Source organism: Tubulanus polymorphus, chromosome 11 (genome assembly GCF_964204645.1).
Source record: "Tubulanus polymorphus chromosome 11, tnTubPoly1.2, whole genome shotgun sequence".
Taxonomy (NCBI): Eukaryota; Metazoa; Nemertea; class Palaeonemertea; order Tubulaniformes; family Tubulanidae; genus Tubulanus; species Tubulanus polymorphus.
The window spans coordinates 13,434,217-13,456,508 of record NC_134035.1 but is presented as its reverse complement, the minus strand read 5'-3'; the positions used below and the strand labels follow the sequence as shown (position 1 = coordinate 13,456,508).

At 39.8% G+C, this 22,292-nt stretch overlaps 2 protein-coding genes and 1 non-coding gene across 3 annotated transcripts; 1 reads left to right on the top strand and 2 right to left on the bottom strand.

Annotated features, from left to right (window-relative positions):
* Positions 1-139: 139 nt before the first annotated feature.
* Positions 140-221, bottom strand: Trnas-cga (transfer RNA serine (anticodon CGA)). Its single transcript has one exon. It is a non-coding gene; the product is annotated as a tRNA-Ser (tRNA).
* A 4,993-nt stretch (positions 222-5,214) lies between these two features.
* LOC141912780 (uncharacterized) lies at positions 5,215-11,483 on the bottom strand. The gene is made up of 4 exons (XM_074804174.1): positions 11,339-11,483; positions 10,569-10,748; positions 7,961-8,102; positions 5,215-5,982 (listed from the first exon to the last, which is right to left on the bottom strand). The coding sequence occupies exons 2-4, from the start codon at positions 10,746-10,748 to the stop codon at positions 5,819-5,821; spliced, it is 486 nt and encodes a 161-aa protein (XP_074660275.1). The 5' UTR covers positions 11,339-11,483; the 3' UTR covers positions 5,215-5,818.
* A 10,087-nt stretch (positions 11,484-21,570) lies between these two features.
* LOC141913129 (histone H1-like) lies at positions 21,571-22,173 on the top strand. The gene has a single exon (XM_074804587.1). The coding sequence runs from the start codon at positions 21,571-21,573 to the stop codon at positions 22,171-22,173; it is 603 nt and encodes a 200-aa protein (XP_074660688.1).
* Positions 22,174-22,292: the final 119 nt, after the last annotated feature.

The window sequence follows — 22,292 nt, the reverse complement described above, 5'->3', positions numbered from 1 at the left end:
CTCTTAGTCATTAGTATCAGTAGACATTAATTTGAGTTAAAAGCGATCCATACCTAATACCTCTTTAGAATTTTTTCAGCAGACTTCAGGCGGACAATGTTGGTTCAAAATGATTTTAAAAATATGTAAAAAAAATCGACGCTGCGAGCAGGGTTCGAACCTGCGCGGGAATATCCCATTGGATTTCGAGTCCAACGCCTTAACCACTCGGCCATCGCAGCACGATGGATGGCGCCACACAAATATTGTATATGAAACTCGGTGACGTGTCGCATATGACGTCACGCTGAAAAGTGGAAAATTTGTGTAATGAAAATTCACCAATGCTAGATTTGAACAGAATTTGTTGTTTAGTACGGACCTGCTGTATATGATAATGAAATTCTTAACGAAGTGGTGTCAGTAATACAATGAAATCTCGCGCGCATACAGATCTGTGCCAGATGTGAACCAACCTTTACTAAGGTCTTACTATGAACCAACAAGCACCGACCAAGACCTACAATCTACCTTGTGCCGCAAGCGGGTAGTTTTTTTTCTACGAAAGAGAGCGATTGCGCAATTAAAAACCATTATGAAGTTTCTGAATGGAATCTGAGTTTCACAAAATAAAGTGCTAAAGGTTGAAACCTCCAGTTTCCAGTGCACTCTTGTAAGCCTGGAACGGGCTAATTTCCAACGGGTTTAGTGTTCCGATCCAAGATTAATTATCCTTGCTGAGCAGGGACATGCTGAAAATCATGCTAATAAACGGTTTTCGTCTAAAACAGAATCGTATTAACGAGGTTGAATGGTTTTTCTGGGAAATAGTAGACCACCCGGGGTTGTTTTACACTTTGGCGATGGCATGCCAATCATGAGGAAGGAATGCCAAACTTTGTTAGAACGGAGCTGAACATTGAAACACTGAAATGTATCATTCGACTCGTTGGCCAATGTATGCCTCGATTCCATGCCTTAACACACCATGATTTTGATATTTTGAGAATATCTGCAAAGGATCCGCGTTGGCCGGTGCCGAACCCGGGTCACACCCGGTAACACCCGCAGCGAGCAGAGCACTTTTAGTGGATTATCACGAACGCTATAGTGAAATTAAATACCCCACGTCTAATATAATCGAATTGGAGATGAATGAAATACGTTATATTTTCATTCTAGATACGCGCTACTATTATTCCTGTATCTGAACACACGGGACCAACTTTGATACATATCAATCGAATTGTAGATTAGTATTTTACAGATTGCCCGAGGCGGCGGCGGCAGCGGCGGGTCCTGCACACGTTCCCTTTGGGCGTGTCAGTTTCAAACTCTCGCCGGTAGAATCGGGAATTCCTGCGGCGTTTGAAATAAGGCGACGGCGGGCAACAAGTTAAATTCTTAAACTCCCAATTTCTAGGGTAAACCGAAACCGCATAGCGATAACGTGACAGATGTAACCAGGGGGATGCTGGCTGATCTGTTGTTACCCGGGTGAACTCACTGATCTATAATTGTTAGTGATCAATTGTTTGAGGCTTTTTGACGTAAAATAACGTGACGTTACGCGTCTAGATGCCTGACGGTAATACGATACGTCACTGGTGTAAAACGCGTTTTCAACGTTGTTTTTTCCAGGTATTGTGTACGGGCCCCCGGAGGACACGACGTGCCCTTGGGCGTTTCGGAATTAAATTACACCGGGGAACTCACGTGTGCGCAACCAGATATCTGAGTGGAAAGATAAATAAATCCGCGACTAGTGTCTGCTGATGTTGATATGTACAAAGAGTATAATTTACCCCATAGATAGTCGTAGATTAATCAGGATACACCTGCTTCATATAGGATTAACTTAAGCCACGTGTATTGAGCTAACAATGTTATGTGATCTATGGATTTCATTGTTGCCACGCAAATCTGTTCATTGTTAACGTCACATAGTTGAGTAGAGATGAGAATTGGTATTTATTGTGACGGTTGATCATAAGAAGAAGCCAACAGAATAAAGCATTATCTCTCCTCTCTCTGTCTCTGTCTCTGTCTCTGTCTCACTCCCTTATATAGGCTTCAGTGATCCAAGCGTAATTGATACACAACTGCCGCTTTAGTGTTGCTTCTGTCTCAGAAATATGGCGTCAAAAAGTTTCTCAAAAATTACCCAGAAGTAGATTCTTAAGAAAGAAAAATAATAATAATACAGAATGTTCATCTTCAGACGAACAAAAGTGGTTGACTTGGTAACGCGCGGTCGCTATTGTTACGACACGTGACCGTTCTATTGTTTCTCTCTTTTCTCGGTGGTGATTATAAAATGATGACGGTTTAACGAACCGATGTTCGATTTTTACCACAAACTATCGCCTGCTCTCCGGAGCCGCTGTCTCACACGTGGACGCATCATTCATTCATGACCGTGTTCGTACGCCGCTTCGTTATAAATTAATACGCGACGCGCAAAATAACAAGCTTCATTTGCATAAATTTGCATATTAGTTTTTTGTCTCATCGTCGGCGGATGTGACGTATTGTAGTTTAGCGTTAATTGTTGAACGCGCTGCGCGACGGAGCTGATGAAATATAAAACTAAACCGGGTGTAACTTGTAAGGTTTGTGTTGTCTGCAGTGTTCTGCAGCTGGGGTAGCAACGTTGACGCAGTCACATGTTTCTCACGATTGTCACGTCGTCGTTAAGGCGATTATTGTTAAGAAACTATGGATACGATCGGTGTAATTACAGTTAATGAAGACCCGCGTAGTTCCCCCTCCCCTCCCCCCTCCCCCTTCTCTCCCTAATCAGTAGATTATCGGGACACAAAGATATCTTTTCTCCAGTTAGCTCAATATGTCCGGATGACTGATATAGTCTCAGTTTGTAAATGATCCCCCCTGAGTTTCAGAGACCCTGCAGGTAGCACATGTGACCGAAGTGACCAATGATCTGCTGGGACCCGTTTTACAAAAAGGGCTTTAAAATTACATTAGATAGATCATGGCCTCTAAAACGAGTCAGGCCAGTACCCGGCTTTTTGCGTTGTAGTTCTATTCTAAGAGGATACTTTTTCACAAGTGACAAGGGACACTTTCCTGAAAAAGGACAGATCTTAGATTTTTTCGATAACCTTAACTTGAACAAAAAAAGAAACAAATATAAACATTTGAGAATGGATCATTTCCGAAAAAGATATGAAAATTGACAATCGTCAGGTCTTCAAATTTCTAAAATTGTTGACCCGATTTTTTGTACGCCCCCTCGGTGCGGGTCTGGAAAGAGTGACTGAATGCTAATGTTAAGGTCCACACACCGTTTGAAACGGGTCCTGGGACCGATAAAACTTGCTATGTTTTCAAGTGAGAGGCTGGACTGGAATGAGATGATGGTTTATTATCAGTATCAGTATTCCTCCCATGTATTATTCAAAACTTAGCGCATGCATCTTGTGTTAATTTGTTCCCGCATACTCATTAAATACCCATAATGCCGCGCACGTGTCGCCGACCGGACGGCCATTGTCGCGGTCACGTGATCACCAGTGTATTCGTCGCTTCGTGAATTGATTTTCGATTTCTATACAGATGACACCTGGGCGTAGTCCCGCCGGGTATAGCTACAGATTCTACCACAAACCTGTATCAGTTTATCATTTAATTGAAGAGTTTTGCCTGTTTTTGAGATGTCAAAGCTTTTCGGGAAAAAAGTCGAGGATCCAGTTCCACAGTTCTGAGTTAAATTTGGTTCTAGAGTTAAAACATTGAAATTGACCAGGAACCAGTTCCACAGTTGTGAGTTAAGTCTGAGTTCAAGCTAGTTCATTTTCAATGAGATACCTCTGAGTCTAATCTCAACTCAGAACTGTGGAACTGGATCCTGATTTTAGCCCTGAGTCAACTCTAAGCCACCGTGGAACCAAAAGAAATAGGTTATTGTTACAAAATTAGGAAATTATTGGTTAAAAGAAAACAATATAAATTCGGAAAAAATGGTTTATTATTGATAAAAAAGGTTTATTTTATCTCTTAAGCTCCACCATAGCAGCGAAAACTCGTAATTTCAAATAGAATCAGCGAACCATTTCTATGTGTCTTGATCTTCAGAAAAATGTCGGTTATATAATGGTGGGTGTGTGGGTGTGTGGGTGTGTGATCGTTATGTCATCTTCGAGCTAACTCGACAACATTTGTGTCTGAAAAATAGTTGCGCCGAAAAAAAATGCGCCCACTTAGAAAACATCAAGGAGTGTACCCAATTTTACCGTGAGACTGTCAAATATAAACACGCCGAGTACTTTTGTGTTCGACAGGGAGAGAGTAACGCGCCACATGTTTGTGTCGGTTCAAATATTGACACTCATTTTTACTCCGGCCGCGTCGCGGAGTCGTTCAATTTTTATCAAAAACACATCTGTTAGCGTATCGTAGAAAACGAACTGTTAATAAAAGAAACCTCATCGTCGACTGACCAGTGTCAACCTGCGTCTATTACTGACTGACCACACCGCGACTGACCGACCCATTGTCCGCGATAAATCTCGAACACTGGTCAAAAGAAATGCGACTATTTTTTTAGGCTATAAAAGGTTTCGCGTCTATTGACGTTGTTGATTTCACATCTGTTTGGTTTGTGTTTTATTCCCACGAAATTGTGATGAATTCATCGCCCTCGTTAAAAATCTGGCGCATTTTTCCTCGTCCTACTCGTCACCATAATAACTTGTTTGACAGGTATTTCTGCACATTAAGGGAGTGAAAAGAGTCTGAAATGTTTCCTTGGGCCAACGGTTTATTCAATGTCATCCTTTCCTCTTGATTTCTGTAATAAGAAATTCTGGGGCCGGTTTCATAGTAATGGCTTAAACTCAAGACCAGTCTAAGACCAATTAAGTTCTATAGCCAATCTAACAACATAAGACCAGCCTCAAGATTTAAGACCACTCTTGGACTTAAATCACGACTGTGCAACTGGCCCCAGGGATGGGTGTCATAGTCGAGACTTGAGACTCTAAATAATGGTCTTAAGTTGTTAGATTGTTGACTATAGAACTAGGATGGTCTTAGACTGGTATCAAATCTGAGCCACGACTATGGAACGAACTTGTCCCTGTAGGGCCAGTTACTCAGACACGGCTCAGATCTGCAGTTCACTCTGCCTTCCTATGTTTGAATCAATAAGCTCCCATTCCAATAAACTCAGATAAAAACAACTCACAAAAAAATTGATTTTTTTCATATCGAAGAATTATCTTAAAATTTCTATTATCAAAAATTACAAAGTTACAAAATTTTCTGTACACAAAATTCATCCGTTATAAATATTTACATTTTAATAATGAAATCCCGTTTAATAGAGGATTCATATCTTTCTCTGTAGATAATTATTTACAAAATAATCGTTGGTTTGTTCGCCTGTCGCGCCGTTAAGAAAAAAAAAGCAGGATTCGAACCCAACAACAAGAGTGCGGGCACGAATCAACGCAATTAGATTTTTTGTTCGTTTTGGTCGCGTAAACATTATAGACTGGTTGCCTGCCCCATTCTTATTGAAGATAGAGACCGGTAACCAGTCTAGTAGACATTATACACAATATATAAACAATTAATGACTAGTTTTTTTTGTAGAATCTGGATAAGGTACAACCCAGGATCTAGTTCCACAGTTATCAGTTGAGTTCGATTTGAGTTTAAACCAGTTCAATTCCAGATGTTTTAACTCTAGGAGTCGAATCTTACTCGATATAATATCATGGACTCTAAAACAAGGGGTTTACGAGTCCATGATCGGCACACTGATCGGTCCTGCATCGAGTCGTACATATGATAGTGATCAGCATACAATCCTCTATGTGTGATCGGCGCGTGATAGTTTTTGATTGGTTAGATAGCTGGGTAGTTTTCTCGATTTCTCGCACACCGGGTTCTGTTTTAAACTGTTTAACGGAGCCAGATTCCTCATCACCACCTCGTGTAACATACGTTGGTTTATTTCTGTTTGACTAGGAGAACCTGTAAGTACATAATCAAAAACTACATTAAAGATAATGTACCTAACACATTTCACGTGCATGTAATTCATTTTTTCTTAGAAATAAGGCGTCTCGCACAGCCGGGAATTAAATCCAATTGTAGATTATACTTCATCTTATTTAAGATGGACTTTCAAGTTGTTATATTGGTTATAGAACCGAAATGAGCTTAGACTGGTCTTAAGTTGTTAGATTGTCTATAGAACCAAAATGAGCTTAGACTGGTCTTCAGTTGTTAGATTGGTTATAGAACCAAAATGAGCTTAGACTGGTCTTCAGTTGTTAGATTGGTTATAGAACCAAAATGAGCTTAGACTGGTCTTAAGTTGTTAGATTGTCTATAGAACCAAAATGAGTTTAGACTGGTCTTAAGTTGCTAGATTGGTTATAGAACCAAAATGAGTTTAGACTGGTCTTAAGTTGTTAGATTGGTTATAGAACCAAAATGAGCTTAGACGGGTCTTAAGTTGTTAGATTGTCTATAGAACCAAAATGAGTTTAGACTGGTCTTAAGTTGTTAGATTGGTTATAGAACCAAAATGAGTTTAGACTGGTCTTAAGTTGTTAGATTGGTTATAGAACCAAAATGAGTTTAGACTGGTCTTAAGTTGTTAGATTGTCTATAGAACCAAAATGAGTTTAGACTGGTCTTAAGTTGTTAGATTGGTTATAGAACCAAAATGAGTTTAGACTGGTCTTAAGTTGTTAGATTGTCTATAGAACCAAAATGAGTTTAGACTGGTCTTAAGTTGTTAGATTGGTTATAGAACCAAAATGAGTTTAGACTGGTCTTAAGTTGTTAGATTGGTTATAGAACTAAAATGAGCTTAGACTGGTCTTCAGTTGTTAGATTGGTTATAGAACTAAAATGAGCTTAGACTGGTCTTAATTTGTTAGATTGGCTATAGAACCAAAATGAGCTTAGACTGGTCTTCAGTTGTTAGATTGGCTATAGAACCAAAATGACCATAGACTGGTCTTTAGTTGTTAGATTGTCTACGGAACCAAAACGAGCTTAGACTGGTCTTCAGTTGTTAGATTTTCTATAGAACCAAAATGAGTTTAGACTGGTATTAACTATTGACTGTACAACAAGGCCCCGTGTATTTGCTTTAAAGACAGATAGGAGAAACAGGAAGTCAGTGTGACGTCACGATGCTATAGACACGCCGTTGACTATAGATAAAAAATGAAAAGTCACGTGTCATCCTCTCGGGTTTTGAATGCGAGGGCGTAGGTCCTCCCGTGGGAACCATGGCCCGAACGGGTTCCCACTGTACTACTTTGCGATCGGTTCAGAGTTCTCTGACCATCTGTGCCGCGATGATATAACGATCTTAGGCTCTCTAGAGCCGCGGTCTGATCTCAGTGTCTATCGTGATTTTTGACAATATGATATATTGTTTATTGACTCGGTCGCCGACCGAAAAACAAAACGTTTTCTAAGTTGAATCGCTCACAGGTAAAACGCGCCCGGTTTTTAGAGTGAAGTCTATTGATTTGTGTGGTTATTGTAAGACCGGCTATTGTCAACTGGAAGTGGTTCCCACGATCGCAAGGTTCAAGTTTGGCATTTGACCTATTAATGATACGACATTTTGATGGTTCCATCTGTCATCAGACGACACGACTGCCGGTGGTGTGTGTGGGAATTTTTGACTGACATCGTTAAAATGAAATATCATATCAAAATCTCGAAATGGACTCTTGAGCTGAGTCGTTTGCACCGGGACCGCCGCGGGAAGTCGAATTGGTCTTAGTGGAAACTATTTTCCTCTGTCATTTCAATTACCTATCGTCATATACTTTGCCTTCAGTCATAGAATTATCAATTCGCGACCAGACGATATCTCTGATACTAACGGTCAGAGTCGTGAAAGTATTGAACAGTCATTAAAACTCATCCACCGATGACGTCACACTTCGGAGTCTGTAATCACTGAACACTCTTTACTTACCGGTTTGACTACTGCTGCTGTTGCTGTTGCTGTGCGACAGAGTTGCTGATTGTGATTGGTTATTGTTATTGTTCTGTAATCGCTCTATCAAAGCATTGTGTAATTCATCGATGTATTTTATCGCTTCTTCGATCACCGTAATCTGTAAATAATAGAGAAAAAAAACTAGAGAAATCTATCGTAATCTCGACCTCTAAACTGCGACCTTTAAATCAGAATCGAAGCCTGGGCCATGGATCCAGTTTAACAGTTCTTGACTTCCAGGGGCCGGTTGCTCAAAAGTTGGTTAGAGTTAACCACTGGATAGCTGGATAGTTGACATAGTGACAATTGAAATTTCATTGTTAGTATGGTGTTTAACAGCTAGTTATCTTTAACCAACTTTTGAGCAACTGGGCCCAGATTCTTTAATTACATTTCTTTCTTTATCATTGTTGGATCTTTATATCGTCTCCAAGAAGCAAACAATTTTGGCATGAAACAATTCATCTCAAACTTCACAATTTTCAACTGACGTCCAGGTGTTCGGTACCTGGCGACATGTCGTGTTGATCCAGTAATTAGTGCCAGTAATTAACAGTCCGTTAATTACGCGCAAACAACGGCGCGAACAATTATCTATTTTAACACCTCGAATAAAGGTGTTTGTGTGTTTGGTGTTGATTGCTGTATGTAAGGTGCCAGAACTGTGAGAAGGGTCAGAGGTGACAAGACCCGCGATCATCCGATCACCCGCAAGCTACAACTTAAACACAAACCCCGTAAACTGATGTGTCTTATTGTCGTGCAAATACAATATACAAATTGACACAAGGATAATTTGCCGAAATTCCAACTCAACAATAGACACAGGTGCGCGGTCGTATACTCGACCGAACGCACATAGAAAATCCGAAACAAATACTCTATAGAAAAAATCGTATATTTCCCACGATCCGATGCGGCGCCGTACGTGGAGCCTATGAGAAAAAAAGTGCTTCCCAAGCAAAATCTACTAATGGCCAATTAAATAAGCAGTATATCTTTCAAATTTGAAATTGATTATTTGATTTAGTTTATCTTGCATTGTAATAGATGAACAAGTCGGATTCGATAAACTCATTAATGAAATATCCATTTAACTCGGATAGATTTTTGTCGATATATTTTGTGACAATATCTGTAACATCTAACTTAGATATTCATCAAGTTGGACAGATTTGTTTTTACAGTCCAATAAGATCAGACTTAAGGAGAGCGTATAGACTACTGCACGAAGCGCTAGCAACGCAATTGACTCATCACTGGTGGTAAAAGTGGATCTTGGTTATTATAGAAATTCAATAGGCTTGATACAATATTACCCGGCGAACAGGGGATATTATTGGGGGGTATTTTGTTATCTAGAGTTATTTGGAATCACAATAACGGATCTGGTCTCAGCGTGTATGTAAAATAAGTTGTATGAATATATTCAGTGTTTAGACCCCCGTTGCCAACTGGTTGAGATTTATAACCATCCCTAGAGCAATTCCTGTCAGATTTTCTTCTAAAACATTCATTTTACACTATTTTACATTGTACTCGTACAATGTTTCACAACAAAACATTCTTTACATTTGAAATGATGTAACGTTGCAGAACTATTAATCGACTACTATTGTGTTTTACAAATTAACTTTCTAGGTTCGTAAAAAAGAAAGCGATATTCAGTTTTGCGCAATGGGTGCGGGCTATAGGGGTTGGTACAAATAGATAATTATACCTATTGCACGATGTTAGATTATGTCGATTACAAGGAAATAATTAGAAAGGTTTAACCGCGTAGAAATCAGCTAGGAGTGTACATTCACTAATCGTGTATTTGCACGAATTGAAATCCATTAAAACTTCATTTAATTCGAGTCAAGACGCAAAAAGGGATTAATATCTATCTCCCTGTTCTATAGAATAGTGATTACGTAAAGATTAAGTTGCGGGATTAACTCAATAACAGGAGCGGTTTGTAGTCGTATTCTCACAGTTAATCCTGGAATAATAGATCCATTACTAGATGTTAACTTGAATAATAATCGGTTTTTGAAATGAAATCAACACAGCTGAGGAAATTACTACTAAACGTGAACTTTGACGCTATTCAACACCATTTCCACACCTACACGACTTAACCCTCAAAATACCGTTATCGTACAGCTTCTGAGATATAGTTAATATATTAAAAACAAAATGTTTAATTTGACACCATTTCTGAGATTATACGAACGGAACCGATCCCTTAAGTTAAAAGTCACTGAAGATATAAAAAACTGAAGTTCTAACGATGGCAGAATCCATGTGAACCCAGCTCCTGTACTTGGCCTAAGTTAAGATAGGTTTGTAAACCCATATCAGTCAAATACTGACCGCAGGAACTGGACCCGGTTTCGTTAGTTGCGAGTTAGATTTTAAGCCCTTAGTTAAATCAATTCTTTTCTGATAATATTTCTTTCTACTCTAGATTCAAATATTAAACTTAAAGAACTGTAAAACTGCATCCAGAACACTTAGATTTTAGGGTCCATGTTTTAGTCAGGCGGAGAGAACCACTGATGATTTCTGTTATATATGTAAATTGTCGTTTGTTCTGTACCTTAGAAACTTTTTCCTGTTTGGCCACGGCCGGCACCATCGCTCGTAGTTTCGAGTATTCACGTTTGTGTAGTTTTTTCATACGAGCTCTCATCACGATCTTCTTCGCTTTTTTCTTCATCAGTTCGGATTTCGTGTTGGATGACGAGGATAATGTCGTCGGTTCGCTGAGTCTCAACATCTGTAACAAGTCGATAAGACGATTATAGATAACTTTGATGAGTTTACTAATAGATTAACGAGTCCTTGTTGTAAAGATATAAAATCCCTGCACAACCTGAGCTGTGGCATGTTCAACGTTTGGTTAAGCTTAATCCTTATAGACATTGCTTCGTCGAGTTAACCATTAGCTCAATGCTTTTTATATCACAATTTATATAGACTCAAAGCATTGTTACAATATTATGTTAATTTTCCGCCTGATTCATACGTTCAAATATAATATATTAGATGGATTTGGCACCACGCAAAGTATCAAAACAACATTACAAAAACTAAGAAATGCTTCAACGTTTGTAATCAGATCATGAACTCTAAGTCCACGGCGATCAGATTCACATGACTTCATTGTGTATGAATCAAAATTTTTGAAAATTCCCATGGAAAAGTTTAACTTCAATTTCTTCATCATAAAAACGTTTTCATGAATTCGAGAATAAATTCGAGTAGAAATTCCAGTTGCACGTGATAGTCGACCTCTTGTTTCGCTACGATCAAACTGTATTTCATGAAAAATTGAAATTATCTTTGAAAAAATGAAAGAATTCAAACCTTGCTCGTCTGTGTGGTGAGTAAGTCTTTCGTTATAATGAAGAATATAAATCCTATAAGAACTACGGATGACGCGACTTTTGAGAGTTATTCCTGTAGTCGAACTTGCTGCGGATCTGGTCACGATCTAGACTGATCTAATCTGTCAAATCGCTCGCTTTATATACCGGGCTGAGATCGATGACGTCACGAGTCGGGTGGGTAGTTTTGTCGGTTGCCGTCGCTATGCAGTTGACTGCAATGTAGTCAGACCAGATGCGCATGTCACGCGCATATCTCACCGCCAAGTGTCCATTATTCCCATTGTCACCCGCCTAATTTACGATCTTATTTTCGCGGATTTCGTTTCCCCGTATCTTAGCCGAATTCGGCGGTTATCCTTTTTAACCGAACCTACGAAACGGTGATCGCAAATATAGATGGTTATTACTTACAGAAAGTTTGTATCTGTATCAGGGAATGATTGAGGGATATTTATTGAGGCGCGGAATTAAGTTCCGATAGTTTGAGGAGGTATATGGAGCCCGGTAGCGATGGATTGACAGGATTTCCGTTCCGAACACGAGTAACCACGTGCTTAACATCAAACAACACGAGATAGTTCGAGAGAAATCGTCTCTATGACAATATGGCTTCAGTATTGTTGTATTCTACACTAGTGCTACTGCGGGGCTTCTTCATCAGGGACCATTTGCACAAAATCGATATATTCCCAGATTTAACACCCGTTTTATGTAACTAATATATACAAACCCTGACAATGCTGATTTGTACGGCCACCAGTCCAGTTGCCTTTGAGCTCAAATATCGGAAAACATCGGAAATTTACTCATTTCAAGTTTATTAAGTTTTTATGTACCAAACAATTTAGAATCAAATCCTGATCTTCAACCATACATTTTTTTTGTATTTGGATCGTGGATTTATGAAACTATATTAGGAGTTTTAAATTTCCACATCTGAAAATGTTTATTCCTTGAATATGAAACGAATTCTCTGATATCATTTTAAATTTGAGGGTATTTTCGGTCACAATCGACCAGGCCTCGCGCGGTACGAGCGACGGCAAAACTTTGAAGTAGATTTTTCTTGTATGTTCATACATGAATTTGAGTTGTATTGATTTTCAACGATTTTAAATATTGAACCGTTAGAAATAAAATATTCAAACCCGTGTGACTGCGCTTACTGCGGCGTGCGCGTGCGCCAAAATCTCTCTCTCAATGTCTCTCTTTGTTTTTTTTTTTTGTGTTAGATACAGACGCGTGTTTTCACTGAACCCTGAATAATTCATCAGTAACATTATTAAATAATTACTGAATTCAAAATAACGAACGGGGAACAGAAAGGTGAACATGGTTCGTTCGCCAACTCGTGCGACTAGAAACAGGTGTTATTCTAACCCGGTCCGCCAGCCAACCAGCCCGCCAGCCCGACCGCCAGCCCGCCTGCGTCAAAAACAACAACCGATTATCTCAGCGAGAAAAATACTGCGTATACACATCTGCCACAGAGAAATTACTGGGAAATTGTCTTTTCAATTTTGTCACCAATTTCAGCTGCGTCTGTAATTATATAGAAAACCGCAATTTCATACACCAGTATTTCATGCGCAGACACCCTCATCGTCATGAGTACCACCACCACCACCAGCAGCAGCAGCAGCAGCAGCAATTATCAAAAATTATCCACCTGCACCAGTTTGCTTACATCTGAAACCCGTATCAGACACTATATAATAATAACACCCGGTACTATACAGTCTTACTCTAGAATTAAATACGGGCTGGACTCGTGTACACGGGTTTAGTCCGAGAGTAAATTGTTTAATGATTATTACACCAATTAGTTTTAGTTGTCGTGTCACATATGTTTGTGAGTCCGGTTATTGAAACTATATGCGACGCTTCAGTAGAGAGGGAGAGAGATTGAGAGATGATCGGTGGTTTTGCAACAATAGAGTAGTTATAGTCAACAAGAAGTCTTGCCATTGACTGATGCAAGGCACCTTTATACTTTCCGTAGTGAATATGAACTTGGTTGTAGTCAAATATTACTGGGGGAGGGGGGGGGTAGAGAGTGGGAGAAAGTGGGCTGCTGGTAGGCTGGTGGGCGAGCGGGGGAGAGCGGACTGGCTGGCAGACTGGTGTTGGAGAGCGGGAGAGAGCGGGTCAGGCTGGTGGGCGGGCGGGGGAGAACGGACTGGCTGGCAGACTGGTGTTGGAGACAGCGGGAGAGAGCGGGTCAGGCTGACAGACTGGTGTGGGAGAGAGCGGGAGAGAGCGGGTTAGGCTGGCAGACTGGTGTGGGAGAGAGCGGGAGAGAGCGGGTCAGGCTGACAGACTGGTGTTGGAGACAGCGGGAGAGAGTGTGACAATACTCTCCTAGTTTAACTAACTTGTATAGATAAGTGTATTTACTCGTTTTGAAGTGACGACGGTTTTAAGTGTGAGAAAATCAAATAAGCGATAATAATTCATAGAGAGGCAGTTTGTGTTTATATAGTGAAATGTCCCCCACCCGCCCGCTCGCCCGATCGACCGACCACACATATGTTATCTCATCTAAACGAGATGACTTTTTTCCATTATCAAAATTGCTACTTGTGTTTTATGTGGAGTGGTAATGACTCCACTCGACCCTTGGCACCCGGCGTACGACGCAATCAAAGTTACTGTGAATATTCGATTACTATATCCAGGGAGGTGGGAGTTCACTCCCACCTCCCTGCTATATCTGAAGTTTTAGATCCCTGTGTGAGAACCTATACCTGGAGGATGAATAAATTGAAATCGAAAAATTCGAAGTGTTAAGGTGGCTCTTTGATAGGCTGGTCAAAAATACTGCAGTCGTGCATAATGATATTGAAACCATAGATTCTAAAACGATCGTTTTATAATTTAAAACAATCTCGTGTGACCAAAGTTATCTGCAATAAAGCTCTTCAGCTCTGAGTTGAAATCAACTTTAAACAATGAACTGATGATTTTCACTTTTAAGCTGATCTATTCCCGCGCTAGAATGGTGATAGTACGGTTCTCAGTAGTTACAATTTGATTCAAGATTCAATTATTTCTTGGACCGAAACTTTACACCGAGAACTCATATCGGTATTGGTAAAAATGTCAGAGGTAAAAATGTCATGGATAGAAATTACCAGTTGGAAATACTGAGAATTAGATAGCATAGATTATGTATACGAAAATGACTGATAAACAATAATTGCTAAGAGAACAATTATTGTTCTCTTCATTGACAAAATCAAGGCTTGTGAAAATTTACTATATGAAAAACTGGGTCCAGTCTGTTCAGTAATCAACCCCTGACGTCAAATTCATTGTATCATAAATGGAGCAGGCTTTTTAAAAGTATGGAGCAACTAGATTATAGTTTGATATCGGGATCGTTTCAGCGAGTGCCAGGTTTCAATAAGTGGAGTTTATTTGGGGATGGGGCGCGTCAGCTTGCGTTTATCAATCTCTTCCCAGAATCGGCCAGGACAATTATCTAAACGCCGAACCTTCGGATCCTTGTTTTATGAAAATGTTTTCCGGGTAGAGAAATTACCGAGAATTAGTCGGGGAATAAACACGGAACAAATTAGAAATCGCTTCCTGGTGTCCGCGGCTATAGAGAGCCTTAATAACTCTATAATTCTATTGTCGCCATATGTTTCTTTTAATTCGAAATGTTGTTGACCTTTTGAGAATTACGTATGAAAGCAGAGTCTAATGACGTAGAATGGCATTAACTCCGGCGTATAGATAGCTGCCGCTAAGAATGCCTCTGTCATTGCGCTACTCGCGTATACACAGGGCCGAGTCGAAACACCTGCTAGGCTCGACCCGACGACCTCGGATCCGATCAGTGGTTTCCATGCGCGCTGACAACCGAAATACGCGACGAGTCCTTTTACGGGGTAGAAATGTGATTCTTAGCAACGCGCGCTCTAAAATCACAAATCAGTCTCATCAACACCAGCCTCCCAGGCTGCAGGATGTCATCCGTCGCGTATTAGCCATATGTCTCAATATTTCACCGGTTGCTAAGAGGGGGAGAAAAGTTCTGGTCGATTTTCTTCGCCAAAATGTGGAGAGAAAATAATAGCGAGATTCGCTCGATTTAACCGGGCCATAGTTAGCTTAAGATCGGACTTAACTCATATTCGGTCTTGAAAAGTCAACTTAAGTAATCTGCTGGGGCTGGTTCCATAGTCAAGACTTAAGACCAAAAGCGGTGTTAAATCTTTAATAAGACTGGTCTTAAGTTGTTAGATTTGCTATAGAACTAAGTTGGTCTTAGAACGGTCTTAAGTCTAAGCCCTCACTATGGAACCGGCCCGCCCGGGGTCTGGCTGGCTGCAGGGGTTTAACTGGGGAAGATGACATCTAGTTATGGGAGTAGAAATGTTCAGAATACCTAAACGACTGCGAATTGAGTCACGAGGCTCCAGAAAGCTTCATCAATCGATTGTAGGGCCGGAAAAATATGGCCAAGGAAAATAAAAAAGCCAAGGAAAATTCATAAGAATTGCAGAGATGGAACTAATTACTGCCGCAATGTTAATTAATAACGACATTGAGAGTTTTCTATTTAATGAGATTACTATTAACTATTATATACGTCATATCAGGAGTAACATTAACGTTTATAGAAATTCTTATTATTTTTGAAAACATGATTTTGATCTAGAGGACTAGAGTACTGTTCTCGATAGATCCGAGGTGGGCCTATCAGCCACCCCTAGCCCGTCACAGCCCGTATGGCCGATAAGTCTCTCAATACTGATGTCTAATGAATAAATATTAATCAATGTTTTATTACTGATAACTGGTTACAGCGCGTATAGCACAGCTGTCATATCATAACAATTATCACTTTAGATTGTTTGTTGACAGGTCCTGACAGGTCCTGACAGGTCCTAGTCACTCGCTTCAGTAATAATACCTTATATTGACGTGTTTGCTTTGTAATTTACACAGTTTCACGATTAGAACTCTGTCGCAAATAATAGTTTAATATTTGTTAGTATTAATAACTCGATAAACTATATGAACCTCACACTCAGATATATCTTCTTTTTAATTCGTGATTCGATAAATAAATTTCTTTAACTTTTTTAATCTTTTATATTTGTACATAGTGAGATATTGAGTGGGTTTTGATATTATCATTTTCCTCCACGTCTCAGTGAAAGGCTTCTATAATCTCCATTAATTTGAAAGTCTAAAACTGCTTTTAACATTCTAAGTCCTCGCTTGAACGCAACTCTTAATCTGAAAGTATATATGTAAATTTCCGCCTATTTGCATAAAGTATTTCAATAATTAAGTAGTTTTGAAGATAGATTGAATTTGACACGTTGTATAGTAATCAGCCCAGGGACACATATATAGTCAAATTAGATCTTCCTGTTTGTTTGACTTTCTGTGTTGTGTGAAGTCTTTCTAACAATAGAACAGGTGCTATACATATTCACGTGACCTTTCTGTAACCAGGCGACATTGCCAAACGATTATACCATGGACTCTAAAACGATTTAGAGTCCATGATTATACTATACCAGTAGATGACGCACACACCACACGGTCTCTAGCGAGAGACCTGGCACAATAAATCTTAAATTTTCAAACTTTTAATGAACACATCTTCGTTTTTAACGAGAGAAATCCCACAATAACGAAGACAAGATTGAGAAAAATTCTATATCAGAATGCCTGATGATGGCCAACAGTTGTTAGCCGAAATGTCGCCTCCTCAAATATAATCATTCTGATATAGAATTTTTCAATCTTGGCTTCGTTATTGTGGGATTTCTCTCGTTATCATCACACACGGATATTGTGTATCCTATCGTCTAATCTTCGTTTTTATTTTTTGGAATTTGTATGAATTAACGGTTTATATCGTATGCAATTGGGGCCTGTGATTCAACAATCTGCAGCGGTTCTATAGGTCGTCCGTCGATACAACCGAGACTATCATCCACTCCGGTCCCTCTTCGTTTTGATCTTGAAGTAGGGATTGTTCTCCAAATTTGTCATGATTTAGTATCCCTCTACTAGCCCGCACCACACCTGCCGGGAGCGAAACAGGGGATTGAGTTTTAAAATCGGAATTCGAAGTTATCGTTTTATGAGATTGGGTGGTCGAAATTACTCTGAGTTTCAGAGTCCTCGATTTAGTATAAGTTTATTCGACGAGCTCGTCGATTAGATATAAGGTATTTCATGAGCGCGTCAGGGATAAAAGAATTCTAAGGAAAAAATACAAAATACAAAAAATATGTATTTTTGCTATAATTAGATTATATCGTTCCTTTATGATTTACAATCAGCCCTGCATATACCATGTTTTTGTTCTGGAAATATTGCACTTTGCTGAACTCTTAATTTTGCTGCTTTCTGTTGGACTGATTTATGGCGAGATTTTCTGAACGAGAAATCGTATCCTGTTTTGCTGTTTTTGTTTCAATTCTTTCCATTATTTCAATTTCCCCCATTGACACAACGAGAGAGAGGGAGAGAGAGAGGAGAGAGAGAGAGAGAGGGGAGCGATCGAGTGAGATACGCTCTAACCCGACAGGGGATATTCAAACATATCTCCATCAAACATCGACCCATTCTTCAAACAATCACCCGTGAGATTTCATCCACCGGAAGTCAGCTGTGCTAGTCAGCTCGATTATTCTCACTTCCGGTTTCAGTGCCGTCGTTCATTTCCGGAACGCATGCGCATTGACGACTGAACCGGAAGACTTGTGCGATGTGTTACCAGGGGGACATCTCCGCGCGATGTGTTTGATGCCGGGGGGCATCTCGGCGACTGGATTCAAACAAAGGAAAGAACTGTAATGAGCGGTTGTTCGCAATTTACGATCTATCTGCAATTTCTATTATTTCATTGAGCTTACGATTCAATAAATAAAAAAAATCCGACCCATTGTGAAATGAAAAAGCCTTTTTTGCTAATGAACCGCGTGAGAACAAAGGCTGAGCGATAATGATACTATTGTTTCTCATTACTGCGCTGAGCTTCGTTCACTCGGTTTGTTCACCTGGCCAGCCGCCCTATCTACCCTGTACATTCTCTTAGAATCGTCACCAAGCAAACAATAACAGAAACTGATTCCAAATTTTATTGCCGTTTACAAAATTCTTACTAAAATAATTAAAAAAAATTATTTTAATTTTTTTTATCTACCCTTCCATTCTAAAACGCCTATTATGATCTTAAAAAATTTCATTTTATTTTTTCCTGCCCCCCCCTTACTTTGGTTTTGCTTTGCAAGTGCTTAAAAGGCATAAGGGCTGAAAAGGCCGGGCACACTAGGTGCTGATATCTACCGCTACCTTTGTATATAGAGGCAGCACTTGACAATTTTTGCCTTTTTAACCTCATAGTTTCGTAGTCGGAAGAATGAAAGTTTATCATCTTTATCTCTGGCGCTTATTATTGTCATCCCAAGACTTTTTCATTAGCGGGCGATTCAATTTCAATTCAAATTTAAATTGTTTCAATCGCTGCCTGAAATTGTATAAACTCTTTATTCACCATTAATTATTGCCAATAGTTTTGAATCATATAAACGTTTTTAGTTGTCTGTTTTAAAATACGTAACTAATACCGCCATCGTTTGCGATCTGCAGTTTTGTTGTCACCACATTCCGATAGATGGCGTCTAACTCACTATTGGGCGAGTGTATTAACTACAATTCAAAAAATCGTAAAGAGCATCTTGATGTATTTTTGCGACATCTCTAGGAAATTAGGAATTTTTTTAAAAACTTAAGTGAAGCTAATCAACACATATCGTCATCTTTTTCATCATTCCGGTCCTTTGTCAATATTTATATTTGACCCGAAAGATGGTGAACTATGCTTGAGCAGGACGAAGCCAGAGGAAACTCTGGTGGAGGTCCGTGGCGATTCTGACGTGCAAATCGAATACGCACCTGTGTATAACAGCTTCTGTATTTCTCCTTTGTAGCCCCTACAAGTAATTAAATTGCTCGCAGGTAGCCCTAACATACATACATTTTGTACACAGTTATTGTCGTCTCTTTTCTCAGTCAAATAATTATTATTGTTTATTTCATATTCTCAATGTATTTCATATTCTATATGTTATGTTTTATAATCTTTAAATACGTCTTGACCTCACTCCGTGAGACCTCTCGTTCATGACCTCACTCCGTGAAACCTCTCGTTCAGTATAAACAAACAAACAAACAAAAATTAACAAACAAACTTATTTATTTCATTTCCACCCGCGCCGAAGTAAATTGTCGGAACCGATTAAGATATTTTATCAAATCTATCATTATCAAAATTCCGCGCCTAGTGTCGGCTCTTTTTATTTGTTTTGTTTATTTTTCATTTTTCATGTTAAAAACTTTGAAAAATATCTTGCATTAAATGAACTAATTAATGAATGGAAGATGTCTGGACTGGATCGCAGTAGTTGATTTTTTTTCAAAATTCTCGTATCTCGTTTTCTGTAATGCAGCGCGGTTTTCCCGGCTCAGCACCAGAGACTACCCTAATTGTGGAATAGAAGAATACAAATTTTTTCGAATTATTTTCTTGTATTTTACGCGAATCTGTATACTGACTTTTTGAAAGCTTTTGGGGGGTTCCACAATTCCGCATTTTCTTTCGTTACAAATTTAGTTTTAGTTTCCACCTTTCGGAAATTTCATAGATATTTTGCCTTAAAAAGGTCCAGAAAAGGCCACTCTCCCAAGCTTCGAATATCAAATGATGATTATTTATGCAATTTCATTGGCGGATCCAGAGGCATAATATGACTACCGCATTTCGGCAACCGAATGCCGAAGGCACGAGATGTGCAATACGAGTGTCATAGGCACGACGTGCCTACGGGGGGTTTGGGGGCCCTCCCCCAGATAATTTTGAAAAATTTAAAGGGCTGAGATGACATTTCCTGGGTTTTGGAAGAGAAAAATCCTGTTTTAATACGGGTACTTTTTTCCAAGGAATCAGCTAAGTCAAATCCATCCATGAAATAAATAAAATGTTGTTAGAGGAAAAATGTTGACTATCGCATTAGCGGCAAGTGCGGTAGGCTAAATCCGCCACTGAATTTCAATGATTCAATGGCATTAGTGGATGATTCAGTCTTATCATATTGTAAATTGTTATTTATTTACTCGTGGAATATTTTTCCTGATTTCTCAGACGAAGAATTACCCGAGGATATTAGATCAATCATACCGATGATCGTCGCTTTGTCTCCGGGACGCCGACTGGCCTCTCCTCACTTTCATCATCTGAAGTATATTTCTCCTCAGTACAGATGCGAAACATGAATGAAACTAGATATTGAAATTATTGTAATTCGAGACTCATAGAACCTCGTTGTTTAAGATATTCTTGATTCGCGAAAAAGAAAACAATGGAGAAGAATATTGAGATGAGAAATGGCCGATCACCGCCAGGCTACGCGTCTCAGTCGCTGCCGATATCACCGTCACTTCAACTCAGATATATGTGAAATTAAACAACTTCCCATCAAAATATTTACCAAAATTGATATCAAGATTATCGGAAATATAAAAAGTTATCATGTTATTATGTTTGTTAGGTGTAAATTATTGTTTGATTGCGCCAGGGGTCGATTTAGAAAAAGGACCCGAGTTGGCGGCGTCATACCGCGTCTGACGAAACTGCTCTGGTAGGGTCAAAATAAATCGTCAAATTCCACCAGTTTTACCGCTCCAAATTTCACAAAACTTCGTCAGTTGATAAAAAACAACATTATCTTTCATCTGAAATAATAGTTAGATGGATTTCGAGATGCGAAACGTATTAATTTTTAGCTTTAGAACAAAGTTTTATTTTATTTTCCGCGATTGTCTTCAAACAACTGAGATTTCGATACCGTTAACAAATATGAAATATCGATTTGATCACATAGATTGATAGAGTCAGATCTTGGCTTTCAGAATATGTTAGTTATGTTTGGGTTTGAGCGGTGATAATTCGAGAAATTAACCGTTTATTAAAATCATCCAGCACAAAATCCGCGTCGGTGAATTCAGCTGAATAGAATCGAGCGCTCTGCGCGTAGCAGCGGTACGTGCGCGTCGGCAATAGTTGAACATATACAAGCGCGTATCGGCTGAACGGACATCACTCGAACTGTAGAAACCGTTCATTCAACACGTCGCGTTCTGATCTACGAGATTATCAACTCAACGACTACAACCATGTCTGACGCCGTAGCCGCCGCTCCAGCCTCGCCCGCTAAAAAGGCCGTCGCCAAGAAGACCGCGAAACCGAAAGCTCCGGCCGCTCATCCTTCGTTCAACGTTATGGTGAAAGCCGCTATCACCGCCTTGGGAGACAAAACCGGATCGTCTCTGGTCGCCATCAAGAAGCACATCGCCGGACACTACAAGGTCGACATCGAACGTCAAGGCGCCTTCATCCGTAAAGAACTGAAATCCGGACTCGAGAAGGGAACTTACGTTCGTTACATGAACAAAGGTCAAGGCGCTTCTGGACGTTTCAGATTGAGTCAGGGAGCGAAGAAAGAAGAGAAAGATGCCGCCAAACCGAAGAAAGTCGTAAAGAAACCAGCCGCCAAGAAGGTCACCAAACCTAAAGCAGCTAAACCGACGAAAGCGAAGAAGCCTGCCGCTAAGAAAACAACCGCCAAGAAAGCGACGAAAGCTTCGCCGAAAAAGAAAGCCGCGGCCAAGCCTGCCAAGAAAACCAAAACTCCGACCAAGAAGGCAGCAGCCAAACCGGCCAAGAAAAAGACTCCAGCGAAGAAAACCGCCGCTAAGAAAACTGCAGCAAAGAAGTAAATGAATTCGACGGTCTTTTGAACTCTTGAATCGGTCCTTGTCAGGACCACCTAAAACTCCCAGAAAGAGCCAGTGTTTTGACTCCTGCCTCGCTATTAATGCTTCCTCCTACACTCGGC

Bases quoted from the DNA above. Each gene is read 5' to 3' on its own strand.
- LOC141912780 (XM_074804174.1), bottom strand. From the start codon at position 10,748: ATGTTGAGACTCAGCGAACCGACGACATTATCCTCGTCATCCAACACG. The intron at 8,103-10,568 runs GTACAGAACAAA...TATTATTTACAG, and splicing joins AACAGGAAAAAGTTTCTAAG to ATTACGGTGATCGAAGAAGC. The intron at 5,983-7,960 runs GTAAGTAAAGAG...ATGTACTTACAG, and splicing joins CAGCAGCAGTAGTCAAACCG to GTTCTCCTAGTCAAACAGAA.
- LOC141913129 (XM_074804587.1), top strand. From the start codon at position 21,571: ATGTCTGACGCCGTAGCCGCCGCTCCAGCCTCGCCCGCTAAAAAGGCC.